Source organism: Cyprinodon tularosa, unplaced genomic scaffold, assembly GCF_016077235.1.
Source record: "Cyprinodon tularosa strain WSP-4 unplaced genomic scaffold, ASM1607723v1 ctg509, whole genome shotgun sequence".
NCBI classification, from domain to species: domain Eukaryota; kingdom Metazoa; phylum Chordata; class Actinopteri; order Cyprinodontiformes; family Cyprinodontidae; genus Cyprinodon; species Cyprinodon tularosa.
In genome coordinates this window covers 338,262-354,593 of record NW_024039240.1, presented here as the reverse complement: position 1 = coordinate 354,593, position 16,332 = coordinate 338,262, and the positions used below count along the sequence as shown (strand labels likewise).

General features: G+C 37.0%; 1 protein-coding gene across 2 annotated transcripts in view; it reads left to right on the top strand.

Annotated features, from left to right (window-relative positions):
* The first annotated feature begins 5,530 nt into the window (after positions 1–5,530).
* LOC119795311 (disco-interacting protein 2 homolog C) overlaps positions 5,531–16,332 on the top strand; it is a 240,853-nt gene continuing 230,051 nt past the window's right edge. For both annotated transcript variants that reach the window (XM_038303242.1, XM_038303239.1), the window contains exon 1: positions 5,531–5,784. In XM_038303242.1, coding sequence (XP_038159170.1) covers positions 5,706–5,784 — 79 coding nt within the window. In that variant the 5' untranslated portion in view covers positions 5,531–5,705. The remainder of the gene's footprint in view (positions 5,785–16,332) is intronic.

Below are 16,332 nucleotides of genomic sequence, written 5' to 3'. Positions count from 1 at the left end.
GCTTAAATGTGCCTAACTTGTATATATTTGTTTGTCTTTGTTGAAAAAGGAAAAGCCATCATTAAGGGGGGGAGTGCAGTTTAAACTTCCAAGCATCTGGGATTAAGTCCTTTAAGTTATTCCAAAGAATTTGAACAAGATCATGATTCCAATGGCCAAATACAAACCGATACAAAAAAAGAAAAACTCAAGGAAGCCACAAACATCAGGTGGGTCTTTGATTTCCTTCTGACTTGGAATGTGCTTAGATGATTGACCTCAATGACGTCTAAAAACCTCAGCGCTCCGACTGCAGGTCCATGTAGTGCAAGTGGAAAGGTGTTAAAGTCTTAAGAAAAGAAAAGACAAAAGGTCCAGTTGCCTCAGATTTAAGCCTATTTTGTGGTAGCAAAATATGTTTATGTGTGGCGTTTGCGTTACGGTTGTGATAGCTATAAAATCTAACAACAGCTGGGAGGAAGGATCTATGATGATTCTCCTTTGTGCATTGTAGGCATCAGCAGCGTCTCTCTGATTAAGATGATCTCTGATTGATATTGTTTTTGCTAGAGTTCACCTGTCTTGCTGCCCCGGCAAAGAGCAGGCCTTCATGATGAGCTTATCTAACCTTTCAGTGGGATACAAGCTTCTGCTTCCATAAATTACATCATCGACCAGGCTTCCTGAACTCATGGTCTGCTTCCCTGCATCTTTTTTGGGTCTGTGATCAACATACCTGCGGTACACAGTCAGAGAACCTGACAGCTCACCGAGCAGGTGACTCTGCTCATTGATTCAGTTGTGTGAAAGAAGAGACATGTTGAAAAGGGGACTGATGCCGCCTCAGGATCCCTGATTTGTAACCCGCTGAACAAGTAGTCTGTAAGTAATTAAATGTTAATTTGGCTCATCAGACCAGAGCATCTTCACCTTCTGATGCTCAATTTGAACTTTAGCCAATAGCTTTCAATACATGTAGATACATTAACGCGCTTGCTGCCATTGGATTGGCTGATTATCTCTGAGTTAACAAGCAGTTGTATGTAGCTGATTAAGTAGCCACTGAGTTTATGTCTGATACCAGGATTTATGACAATATATGAAGATCTTAGTATTCATTAATGTTCAGAATGATACAAGATAAAGTTAATAAAGCAGTTTTGTCTATTTAGTTTTTTTTTTTTTTTTCCAGACTGCCTCAGTCAGTTAGTCAGTTAGTCAGTTTTATGTTCAGGTGATGATTTAAAATAAGGAGATTAGAGTAAAAAAATATTCCAACCCAGCAAAAAAGATGTAAAGATATTAAACATTAAAAAAAATGCAGAAACAGAAATAAATAAATTTTTTGGTAAAGAATTGATCTATTTACAAAGTTAAACATATTTACTACAGCAATGACAGTAGAGCAACCACCAGGGGGCACCAAACTCTCAGGGTTACATTTTTGGTATTATTTCCCAATGCCATTGGTGATGAATTATTATAAAAATGTCAATACTGGATCATTTTATCCTTTCATCATATTCAGTTTTTTAAAACTCAATAAAAAGCATTTAGTTAACAATAGAAAACACTTCACTACATATTTAGGGAATATGTTGTTGAGTGTTTTTAGTATAAAATGTGGATTTCAGCTCCAGTGCAGAATATTGAAAAAAGAGTGGTACTAGCAGGCTCTGAAATTCACTTTGGAAAGAAGAAGCCAGAGATAGAGTCAAAGTCTGGAGTTTTGGAGACACATCTTATGGTGTGATGATAGAAAACAGAACTTTTTGAACATATTGCCTTTTTTTTATATAAGAAAAAGGGTGAATTTTTCAGCCCTGAGATCACCATACTGCAGTGTGACATACCGGGGTGGCAGCTCCACATTGTTAGGGTGTTTTGCTGCAGGAGGGAATGGTGCACAGAGTTATGGCCTGAAATCAAATGAATGACTATAGGAATGCTGCCACATTACAGGAACATAAAATATCTTTTATATTTCTTGTCGCTCATTTCAGAAAGAAAAAAATCTATAATAATATAGATAAATGTGACAGCGAGGGAATATTTCAGTCATTTGTTTCTATTAAATAAAAATATTTTGTGTCTCAGAGTAACAGATTACACAAGATCAATAAAACAGGGGAAATGTTTAACAGAAATCTAAATTCTAGGAGAGCTAGAATATCAATTCTTCCTACCTTCCTTTTGGGGTCTGTTCTCATTAAAACATCATCTCCTTTCTTCCACCGCTCCTCCTAATACTATCAGATTTACTTGCTTCTACGACCTAAACTCTATCCACTATCATATAACCTTGAAAAGATCAAAGAATTGCATATTTTTCTTTTTTTAAAGCTTCAATGAAAGCAAAACAGGCTCTTTATTTCACACAAACCCAGCTATTCCTTCTGATCGCATCGAATCATTCATCAAACCACATGTGACGATATTTAGGTAAATAATAAACAAGTTTTGAACTAAATAAACCAACCAGCTCTATTTGGTAAAACTATTCTCCAGTTATGGTTATTAGTATAACTTTAGGATGACTTGGAGAGAACAATTTATCTCAATAGTTGCAAAGTTGCTTGTATTCAAGAATCCCTTTTTTTTTTCTTCAAATTAAAGCGTTAGTTTTTTGTGTTTTGTTTTACTGATTTACGCACTCTCAAGATCCCCTATCCAGTCCTCCCTTCATTGGCTCCATGTGCATCATAGAATAGAGTTAAAATCCAAATGGCTTATAAATAAATACCTTAAAGACGTTAATCCTCTCTACCTCTGATTTTCTCCAGCTTCACCTCCCTTCAAGGCCCTTTCCATCAGCCGACCAGCTGCTATTAGTTGCTCCTGAAAATAAGCAGACAATCAAAGGAGACTGAGCCTTTCTCTGTTTTAAACGCATCACCTTTAGATATTAGACAGGCGTCCTGTTTTTTGGGGGGCGTCCTGTTTTTTTTTTTTACTCTCTTTGTTCTGTTTCATTAGTTTACATTTAGTTTTACATTTTTAATTCTTAGTATCTTATTGATCCAGTAGATCTGCTCCTATGAAGAAGAAATATAAGGAAAACCATTCTACTGATGATACGCACCGGAGTAGATATTGTGACTGACAGTTCTCTTGGACCCATTTAATTTTTTCCTTTACAGTTCTTATTCATTTTTATTTGGTGATATTGAGATAGAATCACAGTTTTTATTATTTTTAACTGCCCAAAAAACCCCCTTTAATTTCTTTTAGCTAAATTGATCAGCTTTACTTAAGTTCTAATTCAATTAAAACTGATATAAAATAAGTCAGAAATATGAAATATTCTAAATTATGAATGTACATTGACTTAATATAATAAGAGTAGCTTTATCTGATCTTTTAATAGAGATTTATTTAGATACTTACTGTTTCTGTTTATTTCCCTTTTCCATGCTAGAGGAACTCTAAGAAATGTAACTTTCTAAACCTAAAAGTACACATTTTGAAGTGGAACAACATAAATGACGTGGAAATTTCACTTCATTCTGTGCAGAGCCACAAATAGCTCTTTGTTTCTGGGGCAAAATAATAAAATATTGCCTTGTTTTATTAATTTAAATCCTTTTCAGCGCCTAAAAGCGCGTAAATATGGTCTAGAGCAGCCATTGATCAGATGGTTGTTCTACTCAGTTGTAATGGAAGCCCAGGGGACTTTAGTAGCAGCTGTATTGTTGGTTCCGGGCTCATTCTTTCTCTTAAAGATGCTCCGTACATCCTCTGCAGAGCAGCAAACCCCTCTATACACTGGAAAAAACTGAAATCTAGATAAGTAATTTTTTCTTTAAATAAGTGCATTTGCTCTCGGATTGAGGAGGTAAAAAAAAGACTTTGCCAATGGAACAAGACAAGTTACACTTAAAATAAGAAAACACAACTCCATTGTCTTATTTCAAGTGCATTCTATCTAATTATCTCATTTTAAGAGTAAAACTACTCGTTCCATTGGCAATCTATCTCATTTATCTATTCAAATTAAGGGTAAATACACTTAATTTAAGAAATTTGTACTTATTTCTAGATAATTCTTCCAGTGCAGGCTGGGTTTTACCCCTGTAACCTGTTATTTTTCCCTCCACTAAACGTTCTATTTAAATGTCTCCATGTAGCACTCCTAGATTCTTTAACACTGATCTGTTTTAGCTCACTCTCCTTGGTGATGCTGTTGATGACTTTTACTGCTTCTCTCTTAGGTCAGCAGGGTTTCTCCTGGTTGTATATCCTACTGATCCAGACTGAAGTTTGAAGTGACTGGAGTTTCCACTATTTATTGCAATATTATAATCAGTCACTAATTTTTTTTTATTATTTGCAATATGTAAACATGACAGCTAAAAAGAAACACAATTTTGTAATATTTCACTCTCTGTTTTTACCCACTTGTGTTTTGTCTTACACACAAAAAGGGTTTATTTTTATGAAATATACAGTTTTTTAAAATGTAATTTAACAACTCAAAAAAGCATTTTAACTTTCATGTATACAGATCATCATTTCACAAAGAACTAAGGATTTTTAAATAAACGACATAAAAACACCTGCATGTTTTCCCACTTAGATAATTATTGAAGTTTGAAGCTGATTAGAACAAAAAGTGGTATCTGGCGCCCCCGTGTGGTTAACCTCTGTTTATTACAAGCTGTATTCTCCCTACAAAATGTTTTGCAAATATAAAAAAGTAAATAAACAAAAAAGAATCAAAAAAGATAATTTTCATCGTTCTTTCCTTAAAATTATACAAAAAAATTACATGATCTGTTTTGGTTTAGTCAGTAAATTCTACATGTGAGTGAATTAAAGTTATAAATAATTAACAACAGACAAAACAGGAAGTGTTGAAGAAAATGATTTAAACTAAAAGCTTTTAAAAAAGCAATGTTTTTATACATTTATCTTTACACATCATCATTATTATTATTTCTAGTATTTTTAGAACATAGTTTAAAGCAAATCCTTTAACATTTATAATTTATACCTGATGCTTTATCAATAGTTTTCTGACTTGTTTTCCATGAATATTAATCTATGATTTTAACTAATCTAATAAAAAAACACAGTATAAATATTATTTAATGTATGAATATTTTATTTATTACTCATCATTAACAAGGATAGAATAATTTTGAAATAAAATTTAATGGCTGATTAAAGGAATAGGTTGGCTATTTTCACATTTTAAGAAACAATAATGTTTTTTATGCTAAGTTTATTAATATTATTGATCTGTTGAAAATAGTGTAATTTATGAAATAATAATATTCATTTGTTTGTTTTTCCACCTATTAATGTAAACAACCAGACATGAATATGAATAAAATGTGAGATTAATGGTGTAATATAAAAGGACTTGATGTTCTAGTCTTTTTTTTTATTGTAAAAATAATATATTTAATCTCTTGTAAATTTTTTTTTGGTACTTGACCGAACTATGTCAGGATTTATCTGGTGTTTACAGGTGTCAGTGTTCGCGCTCTTATTTTGAAGGATCTCAGCGGAAGTCGCTCTATCAGTTCCGCTCTAACTTTATGCGTGTTTTGCGGCGTCTCCGCTGCCGCACACGGAGCCACACGCTGAACGCGGACTCGGACTGACTTTGGGATTTCTTTTATTTATTTATTTATTTTTACTCTGGAGAAAATCGTGGAAGGACAAAACAAGGAGTAAATAACCCCAAAAAGCAGAGGTTAAAGCCGGCTGGTATTGGAGGCATGGCGGACCGGGACCCGGTGCCGCTTCCCGCAGAGGTTCGGGCCAAACTGGCCGAGCTGGAGCTGGAGTTATCGGAGGGTAAGTGCTGGGGTTCCCCCCCTCTGAGCCTGGTTCTGGTTCTGCTGTCTGGGTCGCTGTTCTGATGGAAATCTCAGCTCAGAGTTGGAAAAGTGCAGAACCTGCAAGTGTCACAAGTTCAAGTCCACCTTAATAATGCACACATGCTGCTGATTGGATGCAGAGGATGAAAAATGAAGATTCCTTACAGATTAGGGGACTCAGCTCCGCTTAAAAACAGATTTTAAGGAATATTTTTCATTATATAATATGATTCCTGCTTTCTAATCTGCATATTGGGCTCCAGTCATCTGGTAATGATCTGTAGCATCCAATCCTGCACAAACTCTCATGTTTTTAGACCTTCAAAGAGGCAAACTGCTGAAATATTGGACCATTCAGGATTGGTAGATTATAAAAAAAAAAACATATATGCATAAAAAAGCAGTTAAAGTAGAGGCATAGTGTAAAAATAAAAAAGCTTCTCTTTAGTAAACTTCCTTTCAGGTCAGTTTTTCCATAGGGTGCTCTTATGTGCTGCTATAGCTGTTGTGCATTGTTTTGATGCATGTGCAGCTGTTACTAGACAGTTTGCACATGTCACACCCTGCAGCCATGATGGAGGAATGGGATGAATGCTTTTCATTATTTCCTTCTTCTTTTATTGTCATCATTATTATCCAATTTGCAGACTTGGGTTAGTTTGCAAGATGCAGAGATGCAGCCTTTATATTGATTTTCTCATTAGCCCCCCCTGCCTCCTCCATTTATTTTGTTTTTCCCAGATTGATATGTCACGCTGCTGCAGGATCTCAGTGTCATATTTCAGCTGTTTTTTTTCCTTCTTCTGCTTCCCATGAAGTGTGGGGGCTCCACAGGGCTCAGCCTTGTAAGGAGAAAACTAGAGGAAGTTTTTTTTTAAACAGCTGAGCGTAAATCCTCTCAGTTCTCAAAAGATCAAAAGATGAGAGGAGATGCAGAGGGTGGGAGGTAGGATGATGATGAGGAGGAGTGGGGAGAAAAGGTGACACACTTTCATGTGAAATTTCTTTTTATGTAAACAAGAGAAAACGGGGTCAGATGCCCCGCTGCATTATTTACATGCATAGCTGACTCTGTAAATGCAAAGCTGCACGTCATTCCTCAGAGTTTGACCCAATTTTCTCATTTCAATGTAACCCCCCCGACCCGCCCCCCCGGATCCCCTGTGGAATGGGGGTGTTTGGATTCCTGCAGTTTCAGAGGGATGTAGGAGGCATTACACTAGCTGTGCACTGATTGCTGTTCTCTGGCCGATTACAGATGACAGGAATCTGCCCGATTATGGTTCTACTAAGGGGGCCCGTGCCCCTGTATAGCTATTGCTGGCCTCTTTATGGCCCCTAGACCAAACACATGATGCAAAATAAATACTTGGTAAATAAATGATCTGTGCTCGAACACAAACCACAACTGATCGGTCCCTGCCTCAATTTAATCTCTCATATTTGCAGTTTAAATTTATTGATTATTTAAAAAGGAACTATTTAGGAAAGCAGTTTTGATTTCCTAGATCTGAGGTTTCTATGGCTACAAATGGCTGTTTGTGTTCACTTAAAGTATCAAACAATGAACTTCTTCCCTGTTTATTTTTCATTATATTTTTTTGGGGCCACACCCTGGCCCCCCTTCGGGCAAGTGACTTTCACATTTCATTTGCCCAGAAACAATTTTTTACTTGCCCAGTATGTTTGATAAATATAGTTCCTAATATTCATTTTTGTATATATATCAATGAAACATGTTTATTTCTTAAATGTTTTTTGTAATTCAGTAAGTTTACAGGTTCCTGGTGTGTATATGCATGCGTCAGATAATGAACTCAAGCCTACATTACCGTATTAACATGCTTTTCAATCCTTCCTGCACATTGTTTTCAAACTAAACTTTGCTTTAAACTGTTGTCTGCTTGGAAAAATATAAATTGTATTGTAAAAAAAAAACAAAAAAAAAACTTGACAGGTTAAAAACTTAAGACAACGCGTTTGGGTGGTTTTCTTTGAATGTAGGTGATTTTTGAGTGATTATGCGAATAAAATGATACAGAAACACAGGTACAATAGCACTTTCTAGCTTGTTTGTTGTTTTGGTAACTACATCAAAATTACCACTAGGTGGACAAAAATCACGCCATCTGGAGGAAAATCAACCGGCTTTTTCAAATCACGCGAGAATGTGTACAAAACAACAAAAGTGGCGCCGGCAACGCTTCTGGGTCATTTTCATTGAATGTCGGTGATTTTAAAGTAATTTTGAGTGAAAAATAATTTTTTTTGCGATCATTGCACTTGCCCGGCGGGGAAATGCAATGAAATTTGTCCTCTCCCAACAATAAAAACTACTTGCCCCGGGAGATCGGGCGATGGTTAACATCAAGCCCTGCCTCTGGATGCTGATCTTAAATTAAATGGCAACGAAATTCAAGCTGTGAAAAATGCTGTAAAATAATCATGTTTGACAACAAATATTGAAAATATAACAAATGTCTGTAGCTTGTTTATCAGTTATAAATAAACATCTAAGTGTTAAAAGCGATGAACTGGTGTTACTCTGAAGAAGTGGATAAGTTAAATTATTTTACAAAACTGGAATCTTCATAAACAAACATTGTGATTAACGTATTTTATTGATTAATCCCCAATCTATAGTTATACCATCAAAATACACCAAAACAATCAGGGGTTAAATGTCATCACTAGCTGCGTTTCCATTAACCATTAAATGGACAAATTTAATTACGAAAATAAATTGGCTAAATAGAAATACGGCAATTTACTCACATTTTCCACAACATTTACACTTTAATGTTTTTTTTTTTTCGGTTGCATTGAGATTGTTATATTTTGAAAAAACTGCAACAAAAACACCTTTTTTCTCATTGCTGGAGTCATGCGATCTGCAACTGGACGACCAGAAATAGTTGGAGGACAATGGCGCCCCCTAGAGCCTGGCTGAAATATGGATACATCTCATGTGTTTACATCCGCTGCTGCCATGTTGTTTTCAGAGAACAAAACGTATTCGCACGCAATTTTAACTGTATTTCTTATTTAACACAAAGTACTGAGAAAATGTGCATTTTGTAAATTAGCAGAATATTAATTTGGTTCTAATTTGAGCTTTAAATCCAGCTGAACCTTAGCACTGCTTTGGGTTATAAAACGGCACCCAAATGATCTGAGAGGTTTGTTCAGTCTGTTGATTGAGCCTAGAGGACAGCTGGGTTGGATACCTGCAGAGACGTGGTTGGCGGCGGCCAGTGGATGATGATCCTACCTCTGCTGACCTGTTTTAGAAAGCCTTTCATGGCAGCGCTGTTTGGAAATCAGTTTTTCACTGAGGTGCCTGAGAACCGTTTGCTCCAGATGTGGGTCACCTGTAGTTATGCAGATTAACGACCACTGCAGCCAGATGTTCATGTTTGAGGTTAAACTGATGGACCTCTTCTACTTTAACTCGTTTATTTCTGTCCTCCTTTTCCTTCGTTCAAAATATTTTGACTGATACATTTGGACTTTAGCTGCTCCTCTCCAGCCTCTGTTCAGATTTGGTTCCTAATCTAACCACAGTGTCGTCTGCAAACATTGTAATCTACGAGGATTAGGCTTGTTGATAAAAGCTTTGTAATGTTTATTTCTTTTTTGCTTTTCCTCATGTTTTTAAAATCTTATGTCCATGCAGCCTTGTAGAGACTGCAGACACCAGGAATTATTATATTTTTCTTCTTAGTTTTTTTTTTTTTAAACAAAACAAATGTTAAATGTGTTGAGAGCTGGTTTAAAACTCCTCCTAAGATAAGCTGTTATTTGCTGCCATGATGATAGTGGTTTATCCGCAGAGTTTAGAAACAGTTTTTAAGCTTTGGTGATTCATAGACCAACTATAACTGATTTATACAATTAAGTTGGGAGTATTTGTGCAAAAGAAATGCTTTGAGAGCTGCATAGAAATGTTTAAGAGTTGATGATTTGACAAACTTTAAGGAATTACACGAAGATCTGGCTGCTTTAAAGGAGAACATAAAGAAGTAACTGGGATAAATCTATTGAAAACCTGTTGTGCTGTAGTAAATAAAGGTCTTGGATCAAAAAGACTGGCACTTTAAAGAGTCTGCCTGGAGATCAATGAGACGTTAAAGAGTCAACTTCATCATCCCGGTTAATCCGTTCTGGATTCAAAGCCAGACGTCTGGATCTATAGCAGTGTGGAAACTGTGACTGAGAGAAATGAACCTGGTTTGGTGGTTAAAATGAAGCTGCTGCTCTGGTAGCTTTTAATAATGGAGCTTTTTAGGAAATTAAAGGAGCCCTTTCCAGGCAGCAGCGCCGCTCTCATCAGGCTCTGCTGACTCAGCATCAGGAAGCAAAGAAAGGTGCAAACCAACTAATCCAGCTTTTCTCTAATCCTTTAGTTTAAAGGTAAATAGATTCTGATCAGATTCCTCTGAAGTATCAGTCAGATATAAATGTCAGGTAAAGTTGAATTTATGCGCTGATATTAAAACAAGGCTGCTTAGGGAAGAATGAACTGGGATGCAGAATTTGTATCATTCTTGATGCCTCGATATGTCAGGTGGTGAGATCTGGTTCACATTCTGTAAAATCCATCTAGACTTTTCTTCCAGTTTTAGAGGATCTGGAATTCAGCTGGAAAAGGTACAGAATAGATCTGTTTTTCCATAATTTCACCCTAAATATATTCCATCCATCCGACCGTCCATCCTTCTGTCCGTCCATCTGCCCGTCCATCCATCCGCCCATCCCTCCGCCCATCCATCCATCCATCCATCCATCCATCCATCCATCCATCCATCCATCCATCCATCCATCCATCCATCTGCCCATCCATCCATCTGCCCTTCCATCTGCCCATCCATCCATCCATCCGTCCGTCCGTCCGTCCGTCCGTCCGTCCGTCCGTCCATCCATCCATCCATCCATCCATCCATCCATCCATCCATCCATCCATCCATCCATCCATCCATCCATCCATCCATCCATCCATGGAATCACCTCAGAGTGCAGCTACATCACTAAATATCATTTCTATATCAGCTATATCATTTCTTTTTGGTTCTGAACCAAACTTGAATTTTGGAAATGAGTTGGCTGAATAAGACCTTCTAAGGGTTTATTTAGTGTTGTATGTTGTAACTTGAGATCTTAATCTGGGATTCTCAGCTGTGGACCAGTGCCTGTTCCCCACTGCAAATGTAAAACTACTGCTTTTAGTCGCTATAAAAACAGAACTTTGAACCTTCCTGTTTGTTTCCCAGCTTATCCTTCAGACCAAAAAAGAAATGTTGGTCTGTGTTTGAAACAGAAATAATCATTTAAGTTTGGCAGGAACTTGTAAATGTATTTATAAGGTATACAACCCTTTGTGTGTGCATGAATATTCCCTGTATATGTTGGCAGAGAAAGAATGAATGAATGAATGAATAAATCCTGATTGTTGTTAAAACGCCTCTAAATGAATCTGAAACCCCAGATGAGTTAAATTCCTCCATCATCCCTCAGAAAGAAAATATCAATTTATTCTTAAGAACTTAACAAAGATGTCGGCTCCCTGTCTTGTCGCTCTGACCTGAACTCGGACGTCTTTTCATTGATAAAAGGCTAAACCCGGTAATCCCCCCGACTCTCACTGTAATGTATTCAGGCGCTGGCATTTTGCTGAATTACTTACAACCTATGAGCAGCAAGCAGAAACTCATATGCATTTTCTTTCTTGTCAGCAGCTGAATGTGCTTTTGTAATTAGTTTACTTCCAGAAATGAAGCTGCTGCTGTAAGACAAGTTTATTTAATAAGCTGCAGTTCTTTCACTGCAGAGCTGCTGTCATGCATTTTTACATAGAAAAATATAGCAATCAGACATTTAGATTGTGGTTATTATAAATGCAGATATTAGGGTTAATCTGAATTTATCCTAATTAACTCAAACTAAAGCAATTTCAGGTGAGTATTGAAATAAAACTGCATCAGTAAAGGAAACTTAAAGATCTACAGTCCCAACAGAAACCTTAGAATCAGTTTAAAACTGAGTTTGCAACATTGAATCATTTTCCAGGTGGATCATCAAAATAACTGGTCATCCTAATTGTCAATCATTCTGCTGATATGTTTAAGAAGGGCCGTCCTATGTGCTCGTCCCCATTGTCACTTACCGGTGGTGAGTCTGACATAGTGAAAAAAATCTTTTGGAAAAAAGCTTGTATGAGTGATGCAAACAACAACTTTTAAACGGAGTGTTTATGAGGAGAAATGGGGTCATGCATGCTCTTGCACGCATTATGATAGGCGTTCTCTCTTGGGAGCGGGTACAGGGTTGAGCATGTGCATTTATTTTAAGTGGAGAGGGCGGGTCTTTAAAAAAATTTACAAACATCCTCCACTATACCTTTAAGAAAGTTATAACCAAATCTTCACAATGTTTAGAGAGGAAAGTGGAGAAAGAACCACTTCACTGGAAACAGACCGCCCATCGTCTGATCAGGAATGTTTTAACTAAAAGTCCTAATTAATAATTAAATAAAAAATGAATCATGATTAATCGACTATTGACATAATCATCAACTAATATAGTAATCCATTAATCGTTAACTGGAGTTTTAAGACTCTGAAACATGCCTTTAGCTGACAGAAATTATTGTACCAAAACTGTAAAAAAAAAAAATAAATAAAAAAATAAAAATAAATAAATATATATATATATATATATATATATATATATATATATATATATATATATATATATATATATATATATATATATATATATATTACCTTTTAGGATTAAAAGAAACTTTTCCGTCTGTCAATATGCTCTATCCAGAACTCCTCAAGTGGAAAGGTTTTAGTTTTACCTGGTTTCATTTGGTAAAAAAATTCTTTAAGTAACCTTTGGCTATCTGATTATTAATCCTAAAAAATAATCGACGGATTAATCGATTTGCAAAATAATAATTGCAGCCCTAGTCCCAATAACTTCCTCTGCAGTTTCACTTATTTTTTGTACCGAAAGTTACAAAAAAAAAATGTTGATTTAAAACTATATTGATTTTAAGGCGACCTGCATTAGGTAAACACTGCTATGGGGTCTTTGTTGGGGTTTCAGGATATTTCCTGCAGGTAGGATCTATTTCTATGATCCTGGTTTTGAAATGATGCAGAGACTCACTGATCCGATACCTGGATCGAATATCGGCTCCATTATTGACTAATTAGCTGGATTGGATATCAGCAATCAAATGTTGGAGATCCAATCCAGTTCACTTCACATGGAACTGTTATTTCTTTATTTTTGCTGCTTATTTCTTGATAAATATTGATTAAATAATATAAAGTTAACTTATATATGTGTTAATTTTAACATTGCTTCTGTTAAGACCACTGCCTTCTCTCACATGGCGAGTTATGCTGTTCATTCATTCACCAGTTGGATTGGATCACTATCAGGTATCTGCATCTGACTGGATCGGGAAAAAACGTGATCGTTGCATCTCTGTTAATGAGTCTGCAGGAGAGTTAACCACAGTTCCAATACTAATATACTTTAATGGTTCTGTCCGAAACTGGAAATAGTTTCCTAATTCCTGGCAAAGTATCATTAAAAATGAAGGAGGTCCCACTATATAGTTTTTTTTTTATTTCTGATATGATTCAGATATAAATGTGTAGGTGGAAACAAATGAAGGATAATAAAAGCTGTAAGATTAAGTGTAATTACTAACGGTCCCTTCCAGTAGATTATTAATGGATAATGTGATTGTAACTGCTGCCACAGGTGGATGGACAGCAGCAACGGATGCTTTTATTGAGCGGTGGGCGGTTGGATGTGGGTGCGGCCTGACCTTTGGATTGTTGCTGTTATCCTGCATGAATAAACTCTTTCACCTTATCTGTGATGCAGACTGCGAATAAGTATTTAATGATTGTCAGTAAAGGCGGCAATCAAAGCTGGTTGCAGATATTTTAATAAATGTAAAGCGTTGTAACCTGATTCCAAACACACATCTAGGTTAGAAAGAAATACATCTGGGAGGTTCAGGTGGGACAGAATAGAGCTTTTATGTACACAGCAGGTTAAATGTTATGAAAAAAAAGAAAATTGTTAAGTTAAATTGTACAGCAGACAAAAATCGGTATCGATACCATTTTGTGTGGGTGTGCCCATGCTGCTAACCGTCTTGTTTAAAAAAAAAAATTTTGTTTTCCCTGCAGTAAATGGATAAAATATATATTTAGTTTGTAAATATTCTAGTCTTTAGTTAACTATGGTTTAAAAAAGGCTGTGATCGAACTTCATTTGTGGAATGCAATAAAAATGAATGTAAATTGGAACATGATAGTAAAAGAAATGGTTTTTTGAGGAGGTGAATTAGTTGTTGAATGAATCAGTAATTAAAAACAAGTGGTCGGGGTAATGTGAGAGTAAGAGATGAAGCGATCTAGAAGGAGGACTGGAGCTAATCGGGATGCCAACCATTATTTAATTTGTTCTAGAGCTCGGAAATGGAGAAAAAAAAGTTCTGCTTTCATCAATTTATGAGAGTGAGTTTGGTAATTGACCGTGGAGGGGATGAAGACACAAAGAGGGATAAGGATTACTTAAAAATGTGTGTGATCAGTATAGCTGTGAAAAGGGATTTTATAGTCTAAGATGTTAGGACTGAGGACAGACCCCTGAGGAACTCCGCAATGGATCTTTAGATTATGTAAGAGAAATATTAACTCCTGCTGTTAAGGTTGGACCAGAATGTCACAAAACATGATGGTGTGATGAAGACGACTGAGGAGGATATGATGGTGGAAGGTATGCAGGGATACAGGCAGATGAGAGGGAAATAGAAAGGAGGTTTATAGGAAGATTCCTGAGATCCAAGACTGTGGCTGAAGATTTGGAGAGCAAATATTGTTGAAGCAGGCAACCAAAAGCTCCTTTGAACTAAAATCCTCAGCATTTCATTGTCTTGTTGTATTTATTCTCTATTTGAAAAGAAAAAATTATATTTCAATCTTGATTTGTATTTCAGCTTAGGTTTAATATTCAGTGAATGTCAGGTTAAAATGTTGGAGTTCCAGGAATTGCTGTCACTAAGATCTCATCCTGTAGTAAATGTATTTAATCAAGTAGGTTTCCTTCTTTATAAACCATAAAAACAATATTCTGTCTTTAATTTTCTCTTGGACTCGTTGCCTCTAAAGTAGGAAGTATGACTCCTGTAAGATGCTGTGGACCTAAAGTCGTGTTGCACTTCCGCATTAGTCAGCGCTGAGGCAGAAGTGTCTCCTCCTGAATCACACCGCCTCACCTTTAGGGCGACAGTTGCCATAGAGATGTTATTTTCTCTGCTCCTCCCTGGGAGATTATGACCTGCAGGGACGGAGAGAGAAGCTCGTTGGAAGGCCTGGGTCTCACCGCCGGGACGAGAATTTATATTTTGCTCCCTGCACCAGCTTCCTGGAAACGTTTGGACTGCGATTGGAGCTCAAAATGTGCGGACGCTCATCACAGGTCGGCCTTCAGCTGACTCCTACAGGAGGAATATCTGCTGAAATCGTCCTTTTAATTGCTGCTGTGGAGAGGCGCCCGAGGCGAGGCGGTTCTGAGGGAGACGCAGCAGACTCACAGCTGTGGGCTGCTTCAAGGCTGTTGTTTTCTCTCTAAGCCAGCTTTATTTAGAAGTTTGGACGGCCTACAGAGTCATAAATCCCTCTCTGCTCTCAGAGGAGCATGCAAAAACAGTCAGGTCCAAAAGAAACCAAAAACAAATGAAATCTGATTTTTTTTTTTTCTAATGTAAACGGCAGCAGATTTTTCTTTAGGAAAAAAAATAAAGAACAGCAAATAAAGGCAAATTTAAACCCATGGCCAGACCAGCCGCTGAGCAGCAACTCTGCGCTTCCCTCCTCCTCTTCTTGTTCACATGCTCGCCATCAGCTGTCAGCCGTCTCATCCGAGCGGGCGGCCTCTCGCAGGAGAGAGTCACATTAATATTCATCTGCCCTTGCTGTCAGCCTGGCAGAGCAACAAATCTGAGGGCTGGAAATGTCAGCGGGCCGCGTTTGTTTGAGCCCGCGTCGGGGCTGACAGGCCTCGGCTGGAGCAGAGAAGAAGACACGCTGACGTCTCCTCAGAAAGCTGTGTGTGTGTGAAGGGAAAGGTGAATTTCATGCAAAGTTAACTGATGAAGTGGTCTATACCAACCTGATATGGGGTGGATTTATTTATTTTCTCTATGGCTGCATAAACAAGGAACATCATAACCCCATCCACCACCGTGCCTAATAGTTGGTATAACAGGTTTTTACCTGTTTGTGTTTATTCAAACATGGGGCTTTGAATCATGCTCACATATCTGTTGTGGTCCTTTTGGTTCCTTAAGCTTGTTGCTTTGCCAAGAAGAAGCTTTAAACTTCAACTGGTACTGGTTCAGTGCTTATCTATAGCAATTAATATTTAACTGAGGTTTGGAGAGTCTGACATTAAGCTCTTGGAGTTTTGGGACTAATACTTCTAGTAATTT